The following is a 25,981-nucleotide window of genomic DNA, read 5'->3' as shown; positions in this document are numbered from 1 at the left end:
CCCAGTGTAAGCTGTGAATTTTGGTTCTGTCTGCCCCACCTCATCTCCAAGATAGTCTAGAAACCTTAAGCAAGGGGAAACAGTTATCGATCTCTGCTCAGTACAGATGACAGGCAGTGTTAACCTTAGAAATCAAATACCACAGCCCCTGATACAAAGGGAAAGGAGAACTGGGTTGTAAACTCAGCCCTGCCAGGTCCCCATCTATTCCAGTCTTTGTGCTTGTGTGGCTCATAAAACCACCTCCTCCACTTGGCACTTCTCTCTCTCTCTCTCTGTCTCTCTCTCTCTCTCTCTCTGTCTCTCTCTCTCTCTCTCTCTCTCTTTCTCTCTCTTCCCTCCCTGTACTCAGCTCATCCTTAATAATGATTTTTACATTTTAGAGACAGAAATAAACTGAATTGTTTTTACATCTTTTGCCAATTTTATAGCATTGCTAGCCACACCTGCAGAAAAATGCCACTCCGCATACCCTTAGACAAATACACTTCAGGTCTTACATGGGGCACCACTCACACCTCACATGGGCAAATGACCCTTAAGATGAAAATAAAATGGCACAAATTTGGTAAAATAGGGGTTTTAGAAATAAATCATTCATGCATCAACTCCACATTCTTACTGTTTTGATAGAGTAAGGATTTGATAGCTCAATGGGTTTTGTCCTCACAGCCTGACCAAAGGGAGCTATTTGGGGTGATTAAGGCAGAATTGCTCTATTCCATCTAATTCCCCTGTGGTTTGTTCCGTTATTGTCCGTTTAAAGAACACATTTGACTTCTGAAGTATTTCTAATATTAAAAAAAAATACTTTAGAGGCTGAAAGGATAGCTCAGAGCTTAAGAGCAATGGCTGCTCTTGTAGGGAACCTGAGTTTGGCTTCCAACACCTACATCACATTGCTCACAGCTTCCTTAGATCCCAGTCCATCAAAACTGAGACTGTCTTTTGGCCTCTGTGGGCTCCTGTACTCACGTGCACATGCCCACACACCGCAACACACACCAGCACGTGATTAAAACTAATAAAATAAATATGTAAAGGAAAATGAACATAGGCGTGGTTGTCTGAAGATGCTGGGCAGTGCAAGGGAAGCCACCCTATGCCTGCTGTGTCCAGCTTCTTCACGAAAGCGTTGTTGCTCGATGAAGCTTTAGATTTTCTAACAGTGCCTATCTTTAAAGGGTTGGAGTGAAAAATTAAATGGAATTTTACTTACCTAAGGGTTTCTGGAGCCTGTCAAGAGTTTTGTTAAGCATGGAAATTTTGTTGAAATGGTCCTGTGCTTTCACACAATTTTGTTGTCAAATTTATTTCCTATTTCAAAGAAAAATTTCAGGTCAAAACTCAATCAACTTCTATCTCCCAGAGTCTTTTCTATAATATTCATTTTAAGGCAACATTTTTTAATTAAAGAAAATCTCCTAGTTGGAGAAAAATGATATAGTTGTCAATTTTAGTGTAGAGTAAAAGTCAGAATGTTTATCCAAACACTGAAGGAAACCTAAGAAGCTATTTATCTTGAGTTAACCAGGTGTTTGAAGTGACTAATACAGTTATGTGGAATTAGCATTGGTTATTCACTTTTTTAAGCATCATTTTGTTCAGAATTCCTTTAAACCCCTTTCTGTACAATGGCTGGAACCATACACAGAGACATAGCTAAAGTAACTACATTATTATGAAACATAAAACTGAGGAATGATTTCTTTCCAGTCTTGCTTTTTTTGGCTTGTTGTGCAGAGCTGTTAGTGACTAAAGCAAGGGACGAGCAGAGAACACAGCTCCAAAGGAACCCAGAGCCTCTCTCTGAGAAATATAAAACATCTGCAGCCTCAGACTTAATAAAAATTAACACTCAGTCTTTTTCACATTTATTTTCATAATTGGAAAAATGTATTCACCGTAGAAAATAAAGCCTTCCTAATTGAGACTATTTGCCGGTGGCGGGAACTCGGGCTTGAGCATCTTCTGGCGCAGCAAAGATGAGCCCGTCTGTACTGCATAGTGAAGGTCAGGGCTGGGAGCATGGTGGGCAAAGGGCGTTCTTTAAAAACGTGAGGACTTTTATCTGATTACCCAGAACCCACGTTGAAAAGTCCAGATGTGGCGTTGAGCAGTCACCGCCCCAACTCTCAGAGGACAAAGACCATAGAGTTACTAGGGACCTCCAACAAGCAAGCCTATCCTATGGATGAGTTCTGGGCCAGTGAGAGATGTCGGCTTAAAAGCGAAAACGGATGGCTCTTATGGAAAAACACCTTTTGTTGCCCTCTGGCCCCCACTTGTACATGTACATGTGTGCACTTGCACATACATGCACCAACGTGCACATACAAAGAATACGGTGAAAATTACCTACATGTTCAATAGACTTTGAAAGGTCAAATATGGTCCACTGATGCTTAGTTTATCAAGTTCTAGCCAGAGATTAAAATATAATTTAAAAATTGTGAGCCCCTTTCTACTTTCTGGCCAACAACTGCATCTTTTGGTCATTGTAGTCTTGTTATGCAGCCATCTCTGACCATTGTCCACGTAAGACTCATTTTTATTTCAGTGTCCTTCTTGTTCACGTTCTGCACAGGCAGGTTAGCATCGCGTGAGCTACTGATGTGATTATTCCTCGGTGAGATGCATCATGGTACATTTATTTCTTGATGTCATCCTGAAGCTGTCCATACAGAGTGTCGCCTCACTCCGTGGGGAATCTGAGGTAGTTTGTTCTGAGCTAAATGTGAATGAACATGACCCAGAAACGTGGATGCTACTTGCCCTGAATGACATGTTACACGTAGAACATTCTTGAATGTTTTGTAGTCACAGAACCAAAGAATAAGTAAATAAATGAATCCATGTACTCACCCAACACAGTGGTGGGAACAGTAAATAGGCAGACTACAGAAAAGCCAGAGACTCAGCTGCGACTCCCAAATGCCGCTTGATGACATCCTGCCTTTGGATTGGCAGAGGCCAGTGATCTGCTCAGTGGATGCTTTTCAGAGATTTCACCTGATGGTCAAGAAGATGTGAATCAGATTCAGACAAGGACAGTTGTTCAGGGGAACAACTGTTCAGGGGAAAAAGTAAAATGATAGCCCAAGATATCCCAACACTTCACCAATGTAAGAGGCCCTAGTCAACTTTTAACCTATGTTAAATATCAGTTAGCATAGATATAGCTTCTTCGGGGAACTCCATCTAGTGGCGCCATGTTTTCATGCAAAAGAGGAACATAGCTCAGACAACAGAGAGGGGAGGGGGAAGTATAGAGGCTATGGGTGGCTTTTTCCCAAGAGTCCATCCTTTCCATCAGGAAATTGGGAATTTAAGGAAGGAGCCCATGTGCTTCTCTCTTCCTTTACAATCACTTAGATCTTATTCTTAAGCAGTTCTAAAAATAGTCTGTGGTTATGCCCAGCCGTGGGCATAGGCTCACCATGAGCCAATCAACATCCTCTGGAAATGACAAGCCACAGCCTCTGTCAGGAACCAGAATTCTAAGTTTTCACAGCAGGAGGAAGAAAATACAAGGTAGGCTTTGATCCTGCTGAGAAAGCAAGGTATTCTGACGAGATGCTGTCACCATAGTCTGTTCTGCAGCAAAGAGATTCTTTGAAGAAATTTTCCCAAATCAAAGCCTACGCTTATTTTATTTGTGAACACAATGAACCTTTTTATACTTGCAGGCAGGAAGCTGGACTCTAGAAGTTCCTTCTGAAGGCACGGTCAATGTACTTGTCAAAACCGAGGGGCCCCAGAAGTCCATGTGAGTTGGGAAGCACCTCTTCACCCTAACGGACACTTAACCTGCTCAGTCCTTTTTACTGGAAGTTACTATGCAAGTCAAGGTAAATTGTATACAATTCTTACACTTTCAATAGTATCAGAAAGCTTTATATGTATCTGAATACTTACTTTTAGCCTAATTTTCATTTCTGGATTTTTCCTAAAACTACAACCTTTGTGGATGAGTTAGAGAAGCTATGTTCAGTGTGTGGTTCCCCTAGATGGTTCTTATGTGCAAACTCAGGTCGGGGTCACAGGACAAAGGAGGTTTCATTTGCAGAATTGCAGCCACCTGTGCTCAGTCAACATAACACCATTACACAGAAGATTCGAAAAAGAAAGGTGTACGTGGTTACTACCTATCAGATCGATACAATTGCTCAGTTCAATTATTACTTCTGATTAGTCTCTGACTGTCTAACTTATAACTTAAACATAGCCATAGGTATGGGCAGTTTACCATACGGCTGGGGGTGGCATGGTCTGTGGTTGCAGTGGCCTCAGGGGTGCTGAACTGGACCTCCAGCAGAGAGAGTCCCCGCGTGCCCTGTCCTTGCCTATAACACAGCCCAATCCTAGAATACTCTTTGTGCAAAGACTTCAGCCTCGATTCTGCATTCTCTCCCAGGTATGCTATTTCTGGCTGCCATTCCCACAGTTATCTACCAAAGTGGTCATTCGGGTGTGGCAGCTAGGAGTTCCTTGAAAATATCATCAACTTCTCTGTTTCAGTAAGTTGGGCTCACTTAGCATGACTGATATTGTAAGCCCACCAGGGAGGCACTGCGTGACGCGGCTTACAAGAAACTTGAATTTGTCTGTCTAGTAACTGTTTCTTTTGTCATTTTCCCCGCAAGGAAGTCATACTAATTCTATTCAGAAGGGTTTTTAATATCTCTTTTCTAACCAGGACCTAATAGGCAGAGCTGTAACAGGGGCAGTTGCAGGCTCCGGCGACAAGAGGGTAGCCCCCTCCAGATGTCATGTTGGTTTCTGTGTCACGTCTACTTGTAAGACTTAATTGCATTCCCAATACATATAAAAGCACAAAGAGAAAGAAAAACAGACTTTTTAAGGCTTTGGAGAGGGTATTCCTAAATTTCCACAGTGTGTCCACAAGGAAATAAGGAAAGACACGGTGAATGGACTCCAAGTCAGAGGCTAAGCTGATCCCCTCAAAGATTGGCCTGTCCCTTTTTTATGCAATCAGGGCTTTGATGTATTCTGCTGTGAAGCACTCGTAAGATTATGAGGTGAAGGAGTGATGATCGATTTGAAAAAAGAAGCAACATTTAGGCCGGACCCATGACAGCCTGGCTATTTCCGCCAAGGCAGCTGGGTGAATAATGCAAGAGCCGTGTTCCCCCTCGTGTTTAATCTTGCATTGTTTTTGCAGAGAACATTTCTGCTTGCCTTCTAAGTCCTGTCATCTTTGGTTGTCATCCCGTCCCTCAAACCATCAAAACGGTATTAAATGTTGCAAAGCTGGGCAGCGAGAGAACTTTCAAAAGTCAGAATCCATTTGCTAAGCAGCCCTTGTAGAAAATGTATTCTGTCCTCGGCAGAATTTTCTTCCACTTCTTTCCACTGAGAAGTTTACTGATTTCTCCCAGTGGAATCTGCTGGAATTTATCGGTTCATGGTTGGCAGTCACAGATTAAGGTAAATGTCGATCCGTAATGACCCTCTACATGTTAGCATTTCAGTAAAGCTGGGCTTTTATGTCAAAGATATCGGAGAGGGAGCTATTACACATGACAGGGTGATCAAGGGACTCCAGACCAAGGCAAGCATTATTAAATATTGACTAGTTCCGTGATTTATGTAGAGCTGGAGGAAAAAAGTGACTTTTTAACCATTATATATTCTTCAGCAACGAAAACCAGCCATTTATCTCCTGCCGGTAGTGAAGGACAGAGCGCTGCATATTTTAGTGGCGGGAAAAGCTAGTCTTATAAATGAGACGATCTCCTCCGTGATAACATTTCAGTTTGTTAATTGCCAAAAGCAAAACAGACAAATTGGAAGCAATTACAAGATTTGACTTAGAGAGTCCTGTGGTGCGCATCTGACTCCAAGTCAGAGGGGGCAAGACAGCAAGCAGAGGGTGCATCTTGGACTTAGTCCCCGCAGGCTCCTCAAGTTGGTTCTTGTCACCAGAAGACCCCTGTCCAATGTCAGGAGCAAGGATTTTGGCATCTCATCCTGTTGGCTATCAGCAGCTAGGTGGCATTTGCAGTGAGTATAGGGAGGTCTGTGTGACTCTCTGAGAAAGGAATTAAATTTTAGTTCATCACAGTTGTAAAAGAGATCATCTACTTCCCAGAGTTATACAAGGCTTCCTGAATTGTCAGATGGCTAATTGGTTATTTCCCTGACATGATGAACGGCTGTGATGGCTGCGGCAGAAGAGTTAGGGGTTAGAACTCCCAGGGCGGGCAAGAGCAGGTGCCTGCGCCCGGGCCATTATTTCTCAGGCTAGAACGGGCAGCTCTCTCTGCAGACACCCACCCAGGAACCTCGTTCCACGTGGTGGCTCTGGTTCTGAACCAAAAACTTTACAAAGTCAGCAGCACGATTTGAACAATGTAGGCGGCCATTATCGAAAGATTTTCTTCTCCTAAAATTTATCCTTTTGCCAGATGTTATTTTCCCATGAGTCAAAGTTTAAAGACAAGAATAAGAAGCAGCCAAAGTTTCCGTTCTGCTCATGAGTCTCAGAGGAAACTATGGCTCGTCTCTTCTATCATCCACCTGTCTGTCTGTCTGTCTATCTGTCGATCTATCTATCCAAACACCTATCCACCCATCCATCTATCTACATGTATTCCTCTATAAAATGATTGTATTCTTCTTTCCACACGTACAGCTTCTCACACAAATGGCACTAAATTGCATGCTTAGGTTCCAGTTTGTTTGTTTGTTTTGTGTGTTGTTTTTCTAAATCAATAGTTTCTGAGATGTTTCAATGAGAATAGAGAGGTTTCATGTACTTGGTGTGTTCATACAACTTCATTGTCTAGTTGGTGTCCTATTAATAGACAGTTGTCTAAGTTTGTGGTTATGCAATTAATACCACCATGAACTAATAATCCCATTTTATACCTTTGCAGGTATATTAATTGGAAAGATGATTTTCTTAAAATATGTTGCCTGGTGGGAGAAACAGTTTTATTCAAGGAAAAGCAAAATATAAAAAAAGTTATAACAAAAATGTGTTGTAAGTGTGTAAGGCACTTCCGGTTTCACTCCACAGAAGCACAGATGAGGAAGAGTATGGGCATGCCACACGTCTGATCAGCATGTTGTCGCACTGACCTTTGCTGGCCTGATATACTGAAAAGCAGAGCCATGCAGCCCTGACTCTGCCATCCTCTTAGCAGGATGTAGTTTGAAGGAATTGTCCTGTGTGAATTTGTTCTTTGCCAATCTTTGGCACCTGTTTTTATTGAGCACGCTTCTCCTTAGATATTAGGAGAACCTGCTCTAAACACTGCGAAATTTCCCACTGATGTTTTCCCTAGCACTGAAAATCATTCCCTCAAGAATGCCCCTACTTGCTTCACTGGGATATGTAGTATATGGTGCATAGATCAAACACTAAGCATCCCTTTGTTTCAAACGTCTCTCGTTAAATAATATACCTACTTTATCTCCTAGGGTTGAAAAATTTTCTGTGTCCCGTTTCCTGTGAGTTCTTGTAGGCAGAGCTGTACCTGTGTCTATGTTTCATTTTTGCTTCTGGTTCATCCCTTGTTTGGTGGAATCTCCTTCCTTACACTCCTTCAAGCCGTGTTTATGTAGTTCCGGTTCCCTGGAGAACTTCCAGAGCTGTTTTGATGAGGGCGGTGCTGATGTGTGGCTGACAGGCACAATTACACCCTTGTGGTGTTGGGGTTTCTTAATCAATAATAGGATGATGCTTTTTATTGGCCCTCTATCTCTCATTCCCCCACATAGACATAAACCCATTTATTCTCCCATATTTCCTAGTTAAGTATGGTTTAAACTATTTGTAGACTGTAACATGTGCATTCAGATGTTAATGCCACTAAGTAGCTTTTAAAGGCCACTTTTAGGAAATACCTTGCTGCCTTCACTCTCAGATCTGAATCCACACTGTAGCAACGTGAATTTATGTGTGTCTAGTCGTGAACATCCATCTTCTACATGTAACGACAGTTTTTGCCATAAGAATTTAGTGTCATTGTCCCTGAAGTACAAGAATCTTCCCAGGTGGGAAAGACCTGGGTACTTAGACTTTAAACTGGTTTTTAACTAGGTCAACAAAACAACACCAACAGTTTGGGCCCAGAGGACCCCTGCAGGCAGGTGAGGTAAGAGGAGCACCCCAGTCAGTCCATTCTCAGGCATGGGGGGCAAGAAGGACAAGTGGGGTGAAATTAGTCAGGGGAAGATGCGGGGACAGCGAGGTCTGTTTCGGTTCAATTATGGACTTGAGTGTGAGGAAACACCAGAGGACAGAGAGGCCCAAACAACTATGAGTCACCAAGTTAAGTAGGGTGCTCCTTCCTCACCAGGAAATGGAGGATTCCATCTCCTGCCATTTGCAGTAAGACTTAGCACTTAGCACTTGGAATTATGCCTGTTTTGCCACATCCATTCAATTCAAGAGACATCTGATGAGAGTCCATTTTCCTAGGGTGAGCAGGTGCCATGTTCTTGTCTACAGCGTGTCCTCTACCCAGTGGCTCTCAGGGGGATCACTCACCTCACTCAGGTGAGCTGTGAACCCTCAGCAATCAGTAGAAAAATGCTTAGTGTGTGGAAATTTTTGTTGTTATTGTTGTTGTTGTTATTATTTACCTCATATATTCATCAATAATTTTAATTTTAGATAATAGGTTTATAATAGCATCATACATATTTAATTTGCAAGGTTTTTAAATAAAACGAATGTGTGAATTCAATAAAAAAATTACAGTAAATTATACCAAGTAACAGGAACCTGAATCACACAAAACTGGCTTCTGAGTTACAATTGATATTTCATTTATCTAATCACATTCACGAAAGCAATTGGTGCCAAGAATTTTGGTGCAGGTTATCAGTAAGACAGAGTTTCCGAACATTTTCAACTGAAACCTTATAAAACTATCCAGTTACCAAGATAGGAAATAGAGAGTAACTAAGTGACGAGAGAAAGCAAAGGTTCTGAATTCCTCCAGGGCATATTTTCCCCAGTGCCAGCCCTCTGCCGCCACCAGGCTTTCTGGGAGTCCTCAGAGCAATCCTATTTTTAGTAGACAAAGCTGAGTCTTAGCCACACATCCTGCTCTTTTCCCCGGCGGTGATTGTGGAATCTTCAGCGAATTGTTTAGCTCTTCATTATCCTTCCTTTGAATGGACGGGAAGTGATTTTCACTGGCTGATGACCTGGCGGATTGTTTTGTGTCTGAGACGTCCTAATTGTGCACCATAGCTCAGGTTTCCTCTCCAAGGCTCCCTTTCCCCAGATCCCCTATTTGGTGTTGTAGCACACAGAAGAGAGACACGAATTTGTGAAAAAGGTGTTGTAGGTTAGGGAGAAAATTTTTTAAAAAGAGGATGAATGGAAATGGTCTTGCAACATCTCAAAGGGAGATGCTTTTCGTGTAGAAGCAGATTGATAACCTCCCACTGCTGTAACAATGAGTTTGGGGATTTCTGGAAGTTCTGCTTCCTGAGCAGAGACAGATTGAACACTGAGACTTCATGGGAGTCTTCCCCCTTGGGGATGGACACCTCTGACAGGAAGGGTCTACAAAGAGCCGAGGGAAGAAGCTGTAGGAGATAGAAGGGAAGGGAGAAGGGAAAAATGAATATGAAGTTCACACTAACCATGTTTCCTTGCTCAGAAGAACTGACAGCCTTCATACAAAAGCAAACAAGAAAATATTAATTTAAAAGACTATTTTTAAAAGGACAAGTTGGTGTTTGAAAAGCATAGGGGTATTCATTATCTGTGCACTGTGCGTAATTATGTTTAGGAATGGTTTCTATACCTATTTTTCCTTTTTTATGAACTAGGATTTTTAGTTTTCTACAATAGATACCTCTTGCTTTGGCAGGAAATGAAATAGAAATCTGGAGAGGACCCATCATCATCGTAGAGAACAGTCTGGAATCATCACATTATTTCAGACTTGAAGAGCTAGGTTGGGTGGCACAGCCCTCTGGTGGGTAACCAGAGAGGACTCAGAGATACTGGTGTAGAGTCCTGCTTCAGCAGGAAAACACTTGGGGTGCCTCTCACACTGCTAAACATTCTTTGTCTTTCATGATTCACCTACAAATCTTCCTCCAGGGGTTGTCAATGAAAATCAAAGCAGAATGTGGCAAAATCAGGCATCTAGATAGGAATGGACAGGATGAGCCCTTATGTCCCAGGAGTTAAGATGCTGTGGGGGAGAACTGAAGAGTGGGAGCATCTGGCTCTTGAGGTGCTTTCATCCATAGTGAGTACCGTGGCTTCCACAGCTGCTGGAGCCTCTAGAAGGTGGTGGGTGCTTTCACACTGATGAGATTAGCCTCCTATAAAAGACAAAGGAGGGGGCATAAAGTAGCCTTCTCTCCTCTCCTGGCTGTGTGTCAGCTCCAGGAGACAGGAGTGCCTCTGTGGTCCAGTCTCCTTTAAATCCTCCCACCCTGGTGCATTTGCTTTGCCTAGAAGTTACCAGTCCCCAGGAAGAGACTGCGGCTATTGCAAGGCTGCACATCTCAACAAATGCTGAAAAACTTAGAAAACGCAATGTGGGGGTCAAGGTTACCCAGAGAAACCCAGGGACTTGTGCCCAATATCTCCTCCCCATGCCCGTCTCCCCTCTTTCCCCCACCAATGAACCATATTTTATCAAAATTGCAAAGAGAAAGGAGAGAGGGAACATTTATTTTCTGGGGAAGGTAAAAAAAAATAACAATCCCTGGGAATTCCTTCGAGTTGCAAGGAGACTGCAGAAGGCTGGGGCTGTTAGGAAAAGGATTGCTTTGTTTTATTGTCCCTGGGGCCTGTTTCTCAGTGTGGAGGGAGCTGTGGATTTTCTGCGTCCGGCTGGCAAGCCATGCAGTATTTCTGACATGGTGCCCCCTGGGAGGGACTCCGGGGAGGGGGGATTGTTCCTGGGTTGCAGGACAGCTTGTAACTGGGAATCCCCGTCGGAGAACTTTGTAGCTGTGTGTCAGTCAGGGGGAAGATGAAAGGGGCTGTTTCTTCTCAAGCAATCTGAATTTGTTTCACCATAATGAGTTGGAGGGAAGGGCGGCCAGACTGAACTCGGCTGAGATGCTGTGCAGGGGATTTTCCAGGACAGAAGGAAAAGGAAGCTGGCGGGTGTCAGTATGGTGGTCTCTGTGGCCGCTACTGCCAAATGCAAACCCGCCTCCTTGTAGGTCTGTTTCTTACGGTCGTTTTTCCTAACTCCAGGGTCCATATTTTGAGAATATAAGGCCAAAGAATATCCATTTCTATTCCAGGTCTTAAAATGAAATTACAGTGTACAGACATTAACACCCAGCAGGAGTATAAGGTAGTTATGACTGTCTCTTGCACAAGCTCTCATCAAGGGCTGACCAGTGACAGACGACAAGATGGATCCATTTGTGGGGCACAATTTTGGCTGTGTATTGCCTCCGGGACATAAAGTAAATGAGTGTTGTGATAGGGAATTGTTGGATTGTGGACAACAAGGCGACAGTCCTGGACCTTCCTTGACCATCTTTAGGCCTTTTTAAATCCTCGTAAGAGATATTAAGAATGGAGACACACAGCTGGCACTAATTAGGAAAACAGCGCCTCATGAAAAGACAAGAGAAGAAGAAAAGCAAAAGTTACAGCCTTGCATAAAATTTCAATGCATTTCTGGAAACAAGAAAGATGTAAACATGAACATGAAGGATATTTAAAAGCCCATTTGTCTGGCTTAAAGGTAATTGCAGTATTGTTTGCAAAAATAAGATCTATGTCATTTTAAAACTTTGGTTGGAGAATGATCATTCCCAGCACATATTGACATTTCTGATTAAACATCATGTCACAGCCAATACAGCTGCAGAAATGTATTATCCGGGCAGATCCTTCCACAGGAACAGAGTTAAGCATTAATTTATCAGACTCGTTTTAGAATTTTTCTCCTCTCAACCCTCACGCAGCAGCTGCTAGCATGTGCGTCAGATAGCCAGTTGGGTGTTTTCCTGACATCAGGAATGAGTGCACCTGTGCTGTTGTGTCTGTGGAGGCAAGAACACAGGGATGGCAGGGAAAAGTCACCGTGGACCGCACCCAGAGTCGGAGCGCTCAACACACAGATGCCCCAAAGGGTGACAGGGTCAGAGGCAAGTTCTCACCTGGATCTGTGGGCAGCATCTTTATAGGGGAGCGTGCCCCATTCTAACTCCTTCTGGGGTGCTCGAGTGAATCAACGTAATCGAATTTGCATAATTCAAAAGATAAAATTTGTCATTTTGTTAAAAGGGAGAAAAGCTTAAGATATTTGGCAATGCTCAAATCTTGTTTGGGGGGCTTCGCATGTGGCAGTCAGGCAAGAAGCAGATGTGTTTGAACCTGCGCTGGCCCCACCGTGTGTCTGCTGAGGGTCCACTTGTTTTCCTGTGGCCAGTGTTTTCATCACCCACTGAATGCAGAGAAACTTGAGCGCCAGCTTATAGATATTTGAGGAAAGGGGGTCCTTATGAAGTGTAATCATCTGAATTTTGAATGAGGCACTCTCTAATGAATAACTGCCATGAATGTTGCCAGTGAATGGATTTTAAAATGACTCCTTAGAGTCATAATGAGAAAGAGAAAGACTCTAGGCAGCATCTTTATCCGGCTCTGTGACACATTCCTCCACGTTGACTCCTTCCCTCATTCCCGAATTCCTCTTGCTGGGATTCAGAAATTAACACGCATGTGTGGTAAAGAGATCGTCCTTCATCGACAGACTTATGGGAACCAAGAGACTTGGTTCTTGTTCTCTCAGCCTCAGATACACGAGATTACTCAGTCCTGATTATCAGTGACATAGGATCTAAGAGTCTTGTGGAATGATGTAAAAAAGCTCAACTTGTGATAGGTTTCAGAAGTTTGCATTTTTAGTTTGTAAACATTTGCCAAAAATCACATATTTTTCCAGGCATATAATAGAGAGATAGCGAGTAAACTTTTATATCTGAAAAAGAGAAATTTGAAAGCACAGAGTCAAATTCAAATGTTTATTCATTTGCCCATAGAACAAACTGGCGTGGAGCTTGTCCTGTGAAGCAAGAGAGAAGATGATGGGGCGGGAGGTGCAGTTCCTAAAGCGAGGGTCTCTGAATGTCCCAGGAAGATAAAAATTAGCCGAACAGCCATACAAAAGTTTGAAGTTGCAGACTCGATTTAAATCAAAATCAGTTATCACTAAGGTATTGCTTAACAAGGAACTTAATATATTTTGAAGGTCAGGAAAGTTCTTCAAGCCAATAACTTTTGAAGTAACTGAGACAGATGATTATGGGCCAACCAGGAAGAGGATCCCAGTGGGAAAGCATTTGTTTTGTAAGATGTACAAAAGCATGGGCTTGTGGTTAAAAAAAAAAAAAAGATGATGGATAGGTGATGTATAGGCAGATGATAGACAGACAGACAGATAGGCAGATAGATGAGAGAGAGAGAGAGAGAGAGAGAGAGAGAGAGAGAGAGAGAGAGAGAGGTCAGTGTGCCTGAGGCACAGTGAATAAAGAGACTAGTGGGTTGCAGAGGTGGGACTCTGGGTAAAAGCACTTTCTGTGAAAGCAAGTGGTTCTGAGTTCAAATCCTCAGTACACATGTGAAAGGCAGGCATGGTCATGAGTGACTGCCACCCAGTATTGGGGGTTTAGTGTGCAGACAGGAGAATCCCTCCCTGGAGCTGACTGACTGAGACATTCAGCATCAGATTCATTATAAGACCCTGTGTCAAAAGATAAGGAGAACGCGTGTAGAGTAAGATGCCTGGTACCTTTGTCTTTCTGTGCAGACACGTGTCCATACGCCTAACCTCCCAACACACACACACACTATGCTCATGCATACACACACATGCGGTCTTAAACACACGTGCACAGACATGCATGTATATACACTCATACTCATGCACATACATAGAGAATGAAAGAAAATGAAGCTGGAGAGCAAGACGGAAGTGGTTTCTTCAGAGTCATGGAAGGAATTTAAAGACTTTGGCGACAAGTTTCAACAGATGACAAATTCTCAAAATTTTCAGTTGTGACGCAGATTTTCCTAAGTTACACTTAGTCTCAGTAGACTTATAGTTTGGGTGAGTAGTTGACCCTTTTTTCTCCAATTAAATATGTATTATATGTTCATTTTCTCTCTCTGTATGTACATACATGGGCATACATGTATATGGATTTGAAATTTACTATAAACACTTCTGGGATTTAGCTTTATATCTACCATAAGTCCATGGATATGCCTCATCACTTCATCTCACACAGACACACACACACACACAAGGCCCTAGTATGAACACACCAAAATATATTAACTCCTTTTGCTGGGTTTTGAATCCTTGAGTACTTTTGCACATTTTTTTATGACTTCCAGTTTTTAAAAAGCTATTAAATTAAAGATTCAGGATTATTTTTTTAAGATCATTTACTGATTTTTCATTGACAAAATGCTCTCTGGAAAAGCCGCATCAATTCAGATGACATCCAAACATTTACAGATATGCCCACCTGGCTGTGACTATGCTAATTCGATAGGTAAAGCAGTAGGTTGCTTTGGTTTTTTTTTATGTTTTTGAGGCCCTAAAATCTGACCTGATACCGAAGGCAGTGTAAGGACGATGGGTGGAGCTCAGGGGTCAGTCTACCATTGCAAATTTTACCTGACTTATGTTTATATGTTTATGAGATCTGAAAACAGTGACGTGATCTCAGCTGGTTAAGTGTTTGCTTATTACTGCATTGTGCGCATTCTCCGTTGAGAGCTGCAGCGCATGGGCTGCTGAACTGGCAAGGTACATACAAGATCTGACTTCACAGCTCTGCTGCCTCTGGCTTCTGAGGGGCTTGTTTTCCCTGTATCTGTCTGATAGATCACCCATGTGATCAATTAATCTTGCTGATTCTAACAGCTGAAATCTTCCTCGATACCTTATATCTTTAAGCAAAGTTTTATTGCGTCCTCCAGCTTATTGTTTGCTATTATTGAAGATCTCAGCTCTCATACACGTATTCTCCTGACTGCATGTCAGATTAACATGAGCAAAATGCCGCAGACATTTTAATGGACTCTCCCACTAATAAATTCCTTGTTGAGGATTTAAAACCTTTGGATATTACTCACCTGGTGAAAACATATCATCATTCCATTAATTTATGCTTTTTATATCATCTGTGAAGTTTTGTTATTTTCTACATAAAGATGTTGTTTTTCTTGCTGGAGATCTGAACACTTATTTTTTTCTTTTTCTAATTGTCTTCACTTATTTTTATTATAGTGTTAACAGAACCATTGGTGTCACCGAGGTATTTTAAAAGCATGCCATTCTTATTGCCAGCCTTTTTGAATGTTTATAAATCTCCAATTATAAAATTGTTGAATTTTTCCAGCTCTCCAAAGACAGAAAATATTCTTTAAGAATGCACTCTGGGTGTCTCCATTATATGATGGCAGCTGGATATCACTCTAACACAGAGTGAATACTCATTTGAATGAAAAGACCTCTAATTCAAGTTCTGCACTGCAAATATAACCCTTACAATTTGAATATGCCCCAACAGAAAAATCTGCTCAATTATTTGTTTATAGTAATTAATTTGAGATTATTAAAATAAACATAAAGCCAGTATGAGACGATTAAAATTCATATCTATTTGTATAGAGTAGGACCACTAGAAATTCCCTTCCTTAATTGTTTTAAAACAAAAAAGTCAGATGGACACATAAAAATATTTGTAAAGTTATGGCCCTGTTTTTATACCATAAAAATCAAGTTGGAGATGCATAGGGTGGAGCAGGGAAAGTGGGGAACTGGGTAGAGAACACTCCTCAACATCCACGAGTTCAATCAGCACAGTGTGGTGAGGAGTAAAGACAGCAAACTGTGCCTGTGCACACGCGAAGGAAGCACAGATGGTCACATCTGCAGCACAGCGAGCGTCGGTTGCAAAGGTGGTTCTAGCTTACACTGCAGGAACCAAACACAACCGATGCAGAACCAACGACAGCATTGTGTGTCTTAAGATTAGCTTCTCTCTTCCTGGTTTTTGATATGGTCATGTGTGTGTGTCTGTGTCTCCGTGTGTACTCCTGCGTGAACACACATGTACATGTGCATATTCATGTGTATGCATTTATGTGTGTGCAGGTATATGTGTGTGTACAGGAACACACATGTGTGAGTATATGTCTGGGAACCAAAAGAGGTACTGTTTCTACAGGGATATTATATTCACTTGCTTTTTGTGGAGCAGGGTCTCTCACTGGTGCCTGGCCAGCCCAGAAATCACCAGCTCTAGGATTACAGGTATGAGCCACCATTATTGGCTTTCTTATTTTTCATATTTGCTTATTGTGTGTATGTAATTGTGTGGGTGCCTGGGTGTCATGGTTCACATGTGGAGTTTAAACTCCGGTCTTTAAGATAGAAAGCTCATGCCTTCCCCTCTGACCTGTCTTGTTGGCCTCGTGCCTGGTGTGTTCCACATGGGTTTAGGGATCAAATTCATGTCTTCCTGCTTGCAAGAACTTTACCCACTGAACTATCTAGAAGCCCTTGATTTGCTACTAAGGTTTGCATTCCCTAGTAGTCAGGGATTATCTGAATGAAAAAGGGAAGGAAAAGGAACAGAAGGGGAGGGGAGGAAAGGGAAAAGAAAGGGAAGGGAGGGACAGGAAGAGAAGAAAGTCAGTCAGTAACCTTTTTATAACAAATCTACTGGAAGATTTTAACTTAAACAGAGACCTTACAACCCAAGCACTTAGGAGTCAAAGGCCAGCATTCTTTATATCAGGCAGGGGTGTTTCAGAATCTTAAGCTTGTTTCCTTCCAAGGCCGAAGCAATTGCTCATCTTTATCATCTGGTTATGAGGTGAATCCCTTACAGCCTCCCTTTCACTTTTCCCAGTAAGTTGTCCCTTATGAGGAAAGACTTTTAATGAAAATTGCTAAACGGTATCTCTTAATTCTCGGGAAAATCCTTCACTCCTGTTTTGAATAAATGTGTGTAGTCAGATCTCAGAGTACATGTGTGGATGTGGCACACGGGGAAAAAGAAGAGATAAAATCAATTGCAAAGCACTGGTGACATTTTATCTACTTGATAGTAAGGAACATGAGGGGATGTATTTTTTCCATGATTGAATGCATAGTTGGCCAATACTTTCCCTGGACAGACTTAAACAATTGTTTTGGATTTTTCAACAAACCATATCCTTTGTTACTCAAGATACAAGGATAACAATGGTATTGTATAAGTAAAATAGTTGCTCCAAATCATGCTAAAAGCTAACTCTCCTAAAAATCCTGTTTTTCCTTGGATGACCCTTAATTTTGCTGTTGTCTACCAAAGTTTTAAGAAAATTAATGAATGCCTACATTAATAGCAAAAAAAAAAAAAGAAGTTAGATGCGGTTGGTGCCTTGTGCTGCCGGCTCTTGCTCTCGTACCTCAATCGCCTTATAAATCATGGAAATAAGTACAGCAAACATTCGCTGACCGATTCCCTAACGCTTCGGGCCTGCAGGTCCATCACTGAGCTGACGTGTAGAAGTTGGCTTAAGAAAGCAAAAAGTATGTCATATGTCAACCCCTGCCTTCCATCAGATTTAGAGTGGCATGTCTTTCCTGGCGTGGTGGCCGAGGGTAGTGGCACGTGGAACTTTAATGTGACTGCTTTTGGCTGGCTCAGCATTCTTGAAAAATAAATAGACTTTTCCGTTTGTGATTGAAAGGGTTAAATAGTACCAATTCATTACCGTTCACAAAAGGATTTATTTTGTTCTCATAAATCAGTTTTATTCCACGTTTTTATTTTTCCCCTGGGTGAGCAACTCCAATTGAAATCAATACAGGTTCAGGTGACACAATCAATCTAGATATTTGATTATGGATTAGAGATTCCCCGGGTCTGCTTTTCAGTCATTTTCTTTCTGATCATCTCCCTGAAGAATTACATATTCGTATTGGCATCTGTGAGTTATGGATGTGTTTAAAAAGCAGATAATTGTCGCCCTCATCGTGATCATCATTTGTAGGGCAGCAGAGTAAGCCCCGCCCCCTCATCCCCACCCCCCACCCCCATCCCGGTCTGAGAGTAAAGATTGAAAGATACAAACTTCAAATATCTCACCATCTCATGAAACTGTCTAAATTTCCACTGGTTTTCTTCCAATGGGGCCTGAGTTTTAAAATAACATCTTTTTTTTTTTTTTTTTTTTTTGAGCAACAGCCTGATCATTTGTGGAATAAGGTGCAATCTTGGGGCGTTGGGAGCCGAGTGGGTGACTGTGTCCGAAGGCAGAGGTGGATCTATTTCTACACATTTGTTTGAGAACTGTACCACACCAGCTTCTCTAGGTTAGCGAGGAAACAGCAGTCAAGGAAAGCTGAATGTCTCTGGGTGGATCCGAGCTGCCGCTTTCCGTTTCTGTGATGATCCGGGCTGGAAAGGAACCACCTGTGGGACAGAAAAGGGGAAAACGGCCCAGCTTTAAACTGCAGAATAAAATTGATTAAGTTGTTGCTCAAGAGGCCAACATTTATATAGCAGACTCCCTTTGCTTCACAAACAGATTTACATCGTATAACCTGTACGTATTGAAGTCTTATTTGGGGACTCTTGGTACCATATTATAGTTATCATTGTGGCCACTGGTCCATTCCTAAGCCAGTTTCTTTTACAAGTTAATTAAAGCATTTAGTAGCTCACTTTAAGAAAAAATACATATAACAAGGCAGGATTTTATGTTTGTGTCTGTTTCTCGTAAGTGTGAAGGTATAATTGAATCTGCACTTTACACTTGCAGCAATGGTGTAGTCTGCCACAGCCTTTTCCTCTTGTCTGAAGATGTCTGTGCTTTCCTTATACATCTGGGTTCTCCCGTGACCTCGTCTTACAGAAATTATGAATGCTATTAAAATGTATTTGATATAGAAAAAGAAAAACATCCCACTACTAAATAGTGCATGGTAGCACACGTGAACTTCCTCAGAACTTTCAGGTTGTAGATCGTGTTTTAGTAGCAAACAGGAAGAATTCAGTCTATGAACAGAAAGCCTTGTGTCGGGGACCAGCCTCAACAAAAAATATCACTTGCCAGGGTAGGGGTGTGGGGATCAGAAATATTAGCGAAGAATATGAAGACGCATTTAAAAATAATAAAACAGAAATACAGAATAGTACCCGGAGGGCATTCCAGTGAACACTGAAATTGCCCACATCTAATTTTCCATACACTTTTATTTCCTAGTACAGAAGGGGGAAGAAAGCAACAAAAAGCTTCTTTAACATGACAGAAAGGACAGCTCAGTTAATTGCTTTAACACTTTTAGACATCAAGCCTTTAGCATTCTGTTGTTTAGGGAGTGAGCCCACCCTAAAGCAAGTACCCTGAAAGCAGCCACTCCCCAGGTAACCTCCTATTACAAAGGAAGGAGCAAAGGTATGCTTGCATATCCTGACCCTCTGTCCAGACGTTCATTCTGACATCCAATTGCGTATTCTCTAAGGAGGCACCCACTGTCACTTCCTGTGCATCTCCCATTCCTGGACTCTTAGATTCTCAGTCAGTACAAAATTCTACAGGACAAGCGACTCTGACTCTACTGGACAGCCAGATTTGACTGACTAGCCTCCCACCTCTGAGGACTCTCTGGCTGAATGCAGAGGCGAAGCATGATCTCGGTGTTTTCCTTGGTTTCCATGCCTGCTCTGTGAGCGGTGAACAGCTCTGTTGTTTAGCACAAAGGCATGTCTAAACTGCCCTCTACATCCAAGTGTCAGAATGACTGCCCTTTCTCTTCTACCACTCTCTTTCTTTTTAAGATAGGGACTCACTGTATAGTCCAGCTGTCCTTGAATTCACTTTATATCCCATGCTGACCTCAAATCCATGATGGTCCTTCTACCCCAACTTGCTAAACATTGGAATAACAGGCATGTATCACCAGGCATGGCTACTTCATCTTTTCATTTTCATGACTTCCCCATCAAAACCTTCAGTTGCTTTGTTAATGTTATTTTTGTTCTTGGGTTTTCTTCTGATTTGGGTAGACATTTGGGAAGGGTGGGAGACTTTGGGGATACTAAATTTAGCACCCTTCTCCCCCAGACAAACACATTTTAGAGTTCACAACTGATTTCCAATTCTCTCCAGCAAGATAATTTGCAGTCACACATTTAGAAACTTACACACAGACTGGAAGGTGCATCTGTGAGCCCCGGTTCCTGGTCTAACACTCTTGTGAAAAGCCTTCCTCTTACTGTGATCAAAATCTGTGACTTGCTTCTAAACAGCAGAATGGAACAAAGGAGGTGGGTTGTGACTTCCGTGGGCTTGCTGAAAAGGATCAGAAGCCATCTTGCTGAAAAATGATGTCTTTGGCATTGCAAGAGCCATGCTGGGGACACCCAACAACACTGGAGACACTACCATGGGGATATCTGGAAGGAAAGCCTCCCTAACAGCAGCCAGTGACTGCCAGCAACCTCCTGTCCAACGCTAACAAGAAACCAAGGCCCTCAGAACAGGCAGTCTGCAAGGTTCACCTCCTGCCAACCTGCACTGTTATGAGGGACTTCTTTAGAACTTAGAAGTGGGGCTTCTGTCCCAGCAACACTTTGATGGTCCTTTTTCTGGGACCCTCAGCTGAAGAGTTGGTGCAACAAGACTTAGAGAGGCCGTGAGGTCCTGCATGAGCTCTGAGCAGCTGCTGGTGGCGGTCCTGGTGCCTGACAGCAAGGCACAGGAAGTCTAGGGGCCCTGGAAGCATGACTCCCAAGAAAAACTGATAGAAGTCCTCAGAAAAACTATACAATCCCTATCCAAGGCTACACTCCCCAGACGGCTGCTGTCCTTAAACAGATGATGTTTTTGCAAGCACGTATAAACCCTCACAGAAAAAGTCAAGATTCTTAGCTGCCATAGAACGACAGTTGGGTGATGGCCAGTGCTCTAGGATCAGGAATGGCAGTTGGATTTTCCAACCAATCACAGTGGCACAAAAGGTTCAGCACCCATACGTTCAGTGTATGGAAAGGCGATGCAGAGCCTCCACCAGGAACATTCTGGTGACAGAATGATTGTGTGCACGCCCACCGGTGTGTAAACTGAAGATCACGAACTGTGCCTCCAAGGACTCTTTTAATGACATAAGACACTTACAAGGCAAGTGTCATAGTCCAGCTCATGTGCTGGAGAAGCACCGGACAGGACAGGGTGCGTCGGAACACGGCAGAGCCACCGCTGTGCCCTGCCCTGAGCAGCATGGCCATGTGTTTCCGAGGCACCTCCCCATTGCTCTGATGAGATAGCGTGTGCATCTATTCCCCGTCAGAACAGTGTCACACCGCGGAGTGACTAATTTAAAGAGCAATCAAAGAAGTAGACCTTTTACCTGATGGCAACTAATTAAAATCACATAGAATAACCACAGCAGTGGTAAGAAATCTGATGTATTCAGAGGGCGCTGTCCTCGAAGGACGAAGAGGTTCCCAGGCAAGCCCGTTCTTCCTCCTTTGAAATGTTCTGTTAAGAAGAAAGAGAGTTAGGAGGGGTATGTGGAAGGGTTTGTTGGGAGGGAAGGGGAGAGAGAAATGAGGCAATTATATTCTGATGCCAAAACTGAAGAGAAGAAAGCAAAAACTGCATGCTGAGGATGCAGAGTGGTGGGTCCCGCACTCGCCTAGCATGTAGGAAGCCGTGGATCCTGTCCCCAGCACAGTATAACCAGGCCTGGCAACTCATGGCTGTGATTCCAGGACTGTGGAGCTGCTGGCAGAAGGGTCAGAGTTCAAGCCCACTGCTAGTGACATCACAAATTCAAGACTACCGGAGGAGGGAAAGAGAAATGAACTTAGTCAAAAAACAGAAGAGAGGGGAGGAGGATGAAGGAGGAGAGGAGGAGGGAGGCAGAGAGACGGAGACAGGCACTAGGTAGGTCATCTCCGATGAGCATTTTGTGTGTTACTATCACATGCTTCCCTCCTGGCCAGAGGCTGATGAGTCCATATATAAGTTACAGACTGAACTCCCAGTGCCTTTGCGATCCCCTCTACCCAGAGACCTACAGCTTGGTGAGACGAGGGGAATGCACTTTGTGGGTAAAATAATCTAAAATAATGTCTCTAGGAAGAAGCATAACCACGAGTCATTGCTGTCTAGAGTATCCTATCTCCCCGAGCACCGTCCCAGTTCCAACTCACCTTGCCACCGTGATCTGCAATACGGCCTTCCATACCTGATATTGGGGGGCAGGGGTACTGGCAGAGGGCTAAGGGATTGGGACGGATGGAGTACAACACCTCGAAAATTGAGACCTCAAATGGTAGAAACACAGCTCTTTTTCTCTCTCTCTTTTTTTTTCTTGTAACTGGAAATAGGGAAATTAGTTAGCACCTTTCCTACCTTGAGGTTTAATTGGATTCCGACAAGGGCCGGTCCGAAGCAGCACCAAGTGTGACATATTAAAGCATCACAAGGAAACAAGACTGGGTTTGGTTTGTTCGCTGTCATTTCTCATTATGGTCTCTGTCTGGAGGATGAATTCATGTTGTGCCATTTTCTGTTCTCGTTACAGTTTTTTTTTGTCACATGAATAAGATATCAGGTGTTAATGCCTGGCGTGCAGTATCGGTGTGTGATGACACCGTGTGCAACTGTGCTGACCTTTGCAATATTATGTATTCTGATTGGTGGTTCGTCTTCCCTCTTTCCTACAAGTTAATAAGGCTGTAAAAAGGAAGAGAACAGAAATGGCCAGCCAGTCAAATTATAGAATATTGAAAAGGTCAGAGCAGTACAGCACAGAGGAAAAAAAATTATGGAATATATGGCGCATTAAAATTTTTGTGACAATGAACATTACCAGAATGAGAAAGGATACCCGCTTACATGATTTCAATCAGGAGACTCCCAGAGGATGCTATCCCAGGACAGTAATCATCTTTACATCTTCCATATGACATACAAAAATATCTACTTACGTTGGTTCTCACTTAACAAAATACTTCCACAGACAATATTCTGCTGTTCGACAAATAAGAACACTGAGGTTTTCACCCGAGAAAATGGGCATTGATGCAGTTAGCATTTTAGCAGGACTTCGTAATGAAGCTAGGAACAACAAATGAACCTGTTGGCCACATGGGTACACTGTGGTTATCTCCTCCTCTACTTCCTTTTCCTTCAAAGACAGGAAAGGAGAACTAGATGATATAGGGTTATTTGAAGACTCATCAAAATTTGGAATATCCTGAGAAATAAGTGGGGGTCCTGTTTTTCAACAGTTTGATTTATTTTTATGTTTTATGAGGATGAGTATTTTGCCTATATGTAAGTCTGTATACCATGCCGATGTCTTTGCCTGGGAACTAGAAGAGGATGTCTATTGCCAGGAACTAGAATTACAGTCAGTTATTAGCTCCCAGGGGTTCTCTGCTTAATTATGTGGTTGAGGGACCTGAAAATGTCTCAGTAGTCAAGAGTACATAAAATTCCCAGCACCCTCCTAGAGGAGCTCACAGCTGCCGGGAACTCGAGCTCTAGGAGAACGGATGAGTTCTAACCCTTCTGCACACCCATGCACATACCCACATATATACACATAAAAACAATGTAATAGTAAGATGCCAGTTCCACAATCTGTATAAAGCTTGTACCCCCCTTAGGATGCAATGTGACTGTTTCTAGTCCTTGCACCATCAATGAGTGAAACACAGAAGGAGAAGCAAACACGAACTCAGAGACCAGGAAGTTATTGTTGTCCTAGATGCCATGGTGATCAATGATAACTCACCTTAAAATTCCTTCCTGCATGTATTAGAATTTCTTATACAACAGTTGCGTTAGAGTCTGTAGCCTTCGAAGTTCGGTCCTGTTTGTCTGCTTTATACTCTCTCTATTTGGCTAATGTGCTAACAGAGTAAACATTTTACAGCCCACAGCCAGAGTCTAAAGCTTTACCAGTAAAAAACCCTTGTTTGGTCCAGTTACATTTGGAAGCAAATGAGATGACTTGTTATCATTACCTTAAAAGCAGCCTAACAGCTGGGCTGGAGAGATGTCTCAGCACTGTAGAGCATCTGCTGCTGATGTAGAGGACCCGGGTTCTATTTACAGCACCCATTCAGTGGTTTACAGTTATCTATAACTCAAGGTTCAGAATTCAGTGCCTTCTTCTGACTTCTATGAACATCAGGCACATACATGGTGCACAGATATAAATACAAGCAAAACACTCATACACATAAAACAAACAAATTTTTAAAAATAGTATAACTGCAAATAAATCACTCAACCGGTAGCTCTCAGACTTCAACAGGTTGAGGAACCTATCGTTCAGTGATTTCCGGCTCCTGCGCTAATACCCTCACTAAGTAGGTTTGGGTGCAACTCATGTAGGTGCATTTTTGTGAGATGGCTCTAAGTGACTTCAGTGAGGACAAGCCCTGGATTATTGCAACAAAAGCCCATTCTAGTTTGCCCTCGTTAGGCTTGAAGCCTAGTACCTCATGTCAAGCCTGAACTGGAGAGGCAATGCTAAACATCGCGATGCCTGAAGTTCAGAGCGTGGTGAGCTGTGGTTCCCAAACCCAGAAACCTGAAGGGACCTGCACCATCCACTGTCACTCCCACACAGTGTGGGCCGAGTGTGGCAAACAAGAAGGTACACCTGTGACAGAAGGTGCTTGTCACCTCAGAATTCCTTAGCTTTGCTTTGAGACTGAACAATATGGTCTCACCTTTCCTGCCCACAGAACATTATGGACAGGCAGAGGGAAATGGGAAAGCAAGCTCAGCGCAGAGGGGCAGCCCGGGCTGTGCATTTTAACAAACTGTTCCCTGTGTCTAAGAGCCCAAAATCATCAAGCTGAGCGCAAAGGGGAGGACCAGGTGATGGGTTGGATAAAGAGCTATGACCTGTGGATCCATATTGGATTTTGAATCTGAAGAGGTTTAAACTTCACAGAGAGTGGGAATCCTGACTCTATCTGGAAAGTGTGAACTGAGCCATGTGTTTGTGGAAGCTTGAGAGTAGATCACACTCATTCATCTGCATGGCTCCTGAAGATACACGTGTTCGTTTTTTTGAGCTGAGCAAAATGGTTATATAATTACTTCCTTCTCATAATTATTGAGTAATTATATACTTCTTATAATTACTCAGTAATCATTGTTCTATAGCTAGAAACTAGCATTACAACTAATTGTATAATTACCATGTATTAATGTCGTTATATGGCAAACTTGGAATAAAGTGGTACTTAATATATTTCTCTCTGCCACGCCATTTTCAGAGAAAAACAGAGGAGAGCATCTGGTTTATGGATCCAAAACTGCTTCCAATGCAAACAAACACAGCAGATGAAAGAATGACACCTCCACCAGTGTTCTGCATACGTATGTGCTCCTGTGTTCATGCCTGGCTACAAATAGGTAAGCTTGGGCTCCTGTGACATGATTGTAGAATTTTGTTGGTGTTCTACAATTTTTCAGTCTTTTTTAAGATGCACAAATGACACAACTTCCTTGCCAGATGAACGTCTGCCTGTGTCTGTGTAGGGTAAGGTGACCTGGTTTGAGGATTTTATAGCTAAGTGTGTGACATCAGCAATGATCGTTTGAACCATAAGTAAAAATGCTTCTAAAGAGAACAGGGCATCCTGAGACCTGGAGATGTGCAGGTGTGATCATGTGGTTATGCTTAGACAAGGATCAGAAAGAACCTGTGGCCTTTCTCAGTCGACTTCTCGGGGGCAGGTGCCATATTTTATGCATTTGGGTGTCATCTCATGGACAGCAAAGGCTTCTTACACACAGTTGACACTCAGCAATCGTCCATCAAATCAAGTCACAAAGCTAGCCACAAAGAACCTCCAAATGCTACAACAGCATCTCTCAGAATGAAATTGAGTGAACCCTTAAAAGCTGCCTTGAACACTCTGTGGCATTGCATTGCTCAGATGTCAAGATAAAGTTCCT

General features: G+C 42.7%; 1 protein-coding gene across 1 annotated transcript in view; it reads left to right on the top strand.

Annotated features, from left to right (window-relative positions):
- The window catches only part of Ush2a (usherin), a 683,507-nt gene that overhangs the window by 387,718 nt on the left and 269,808 nt on the right, over positions 1–25,981 (top strand). The window contains 2 exon segments of the mRNA XM_087905997.1: positions 3,690–3,756; positions 3,759–3,851. Coding sequence (XP_087762123.1) covers positions 3,690–3,756; positions 3,759–3,851 — 160 coding nt within the window.

Source organism: Myodes glareolus, chromosome 5 (genome assembly GCF_982192425.1).
Source record: "Myodes glareolus chromosome 5, mMyoGla1.1, whole genome shotgun sequence".
Classification (NCBI taxonomy): domain Eukaryota; kingdom Metazoa; phylum Chordata; class Mammalia; order Rodentia; family Cricetidae; genus Myodes; species Myodes glareolus.
Note: the sequence above shows the minus strand (reverse complement) of the source record. Positions and strands in the feature narration are given on the sequence as shown.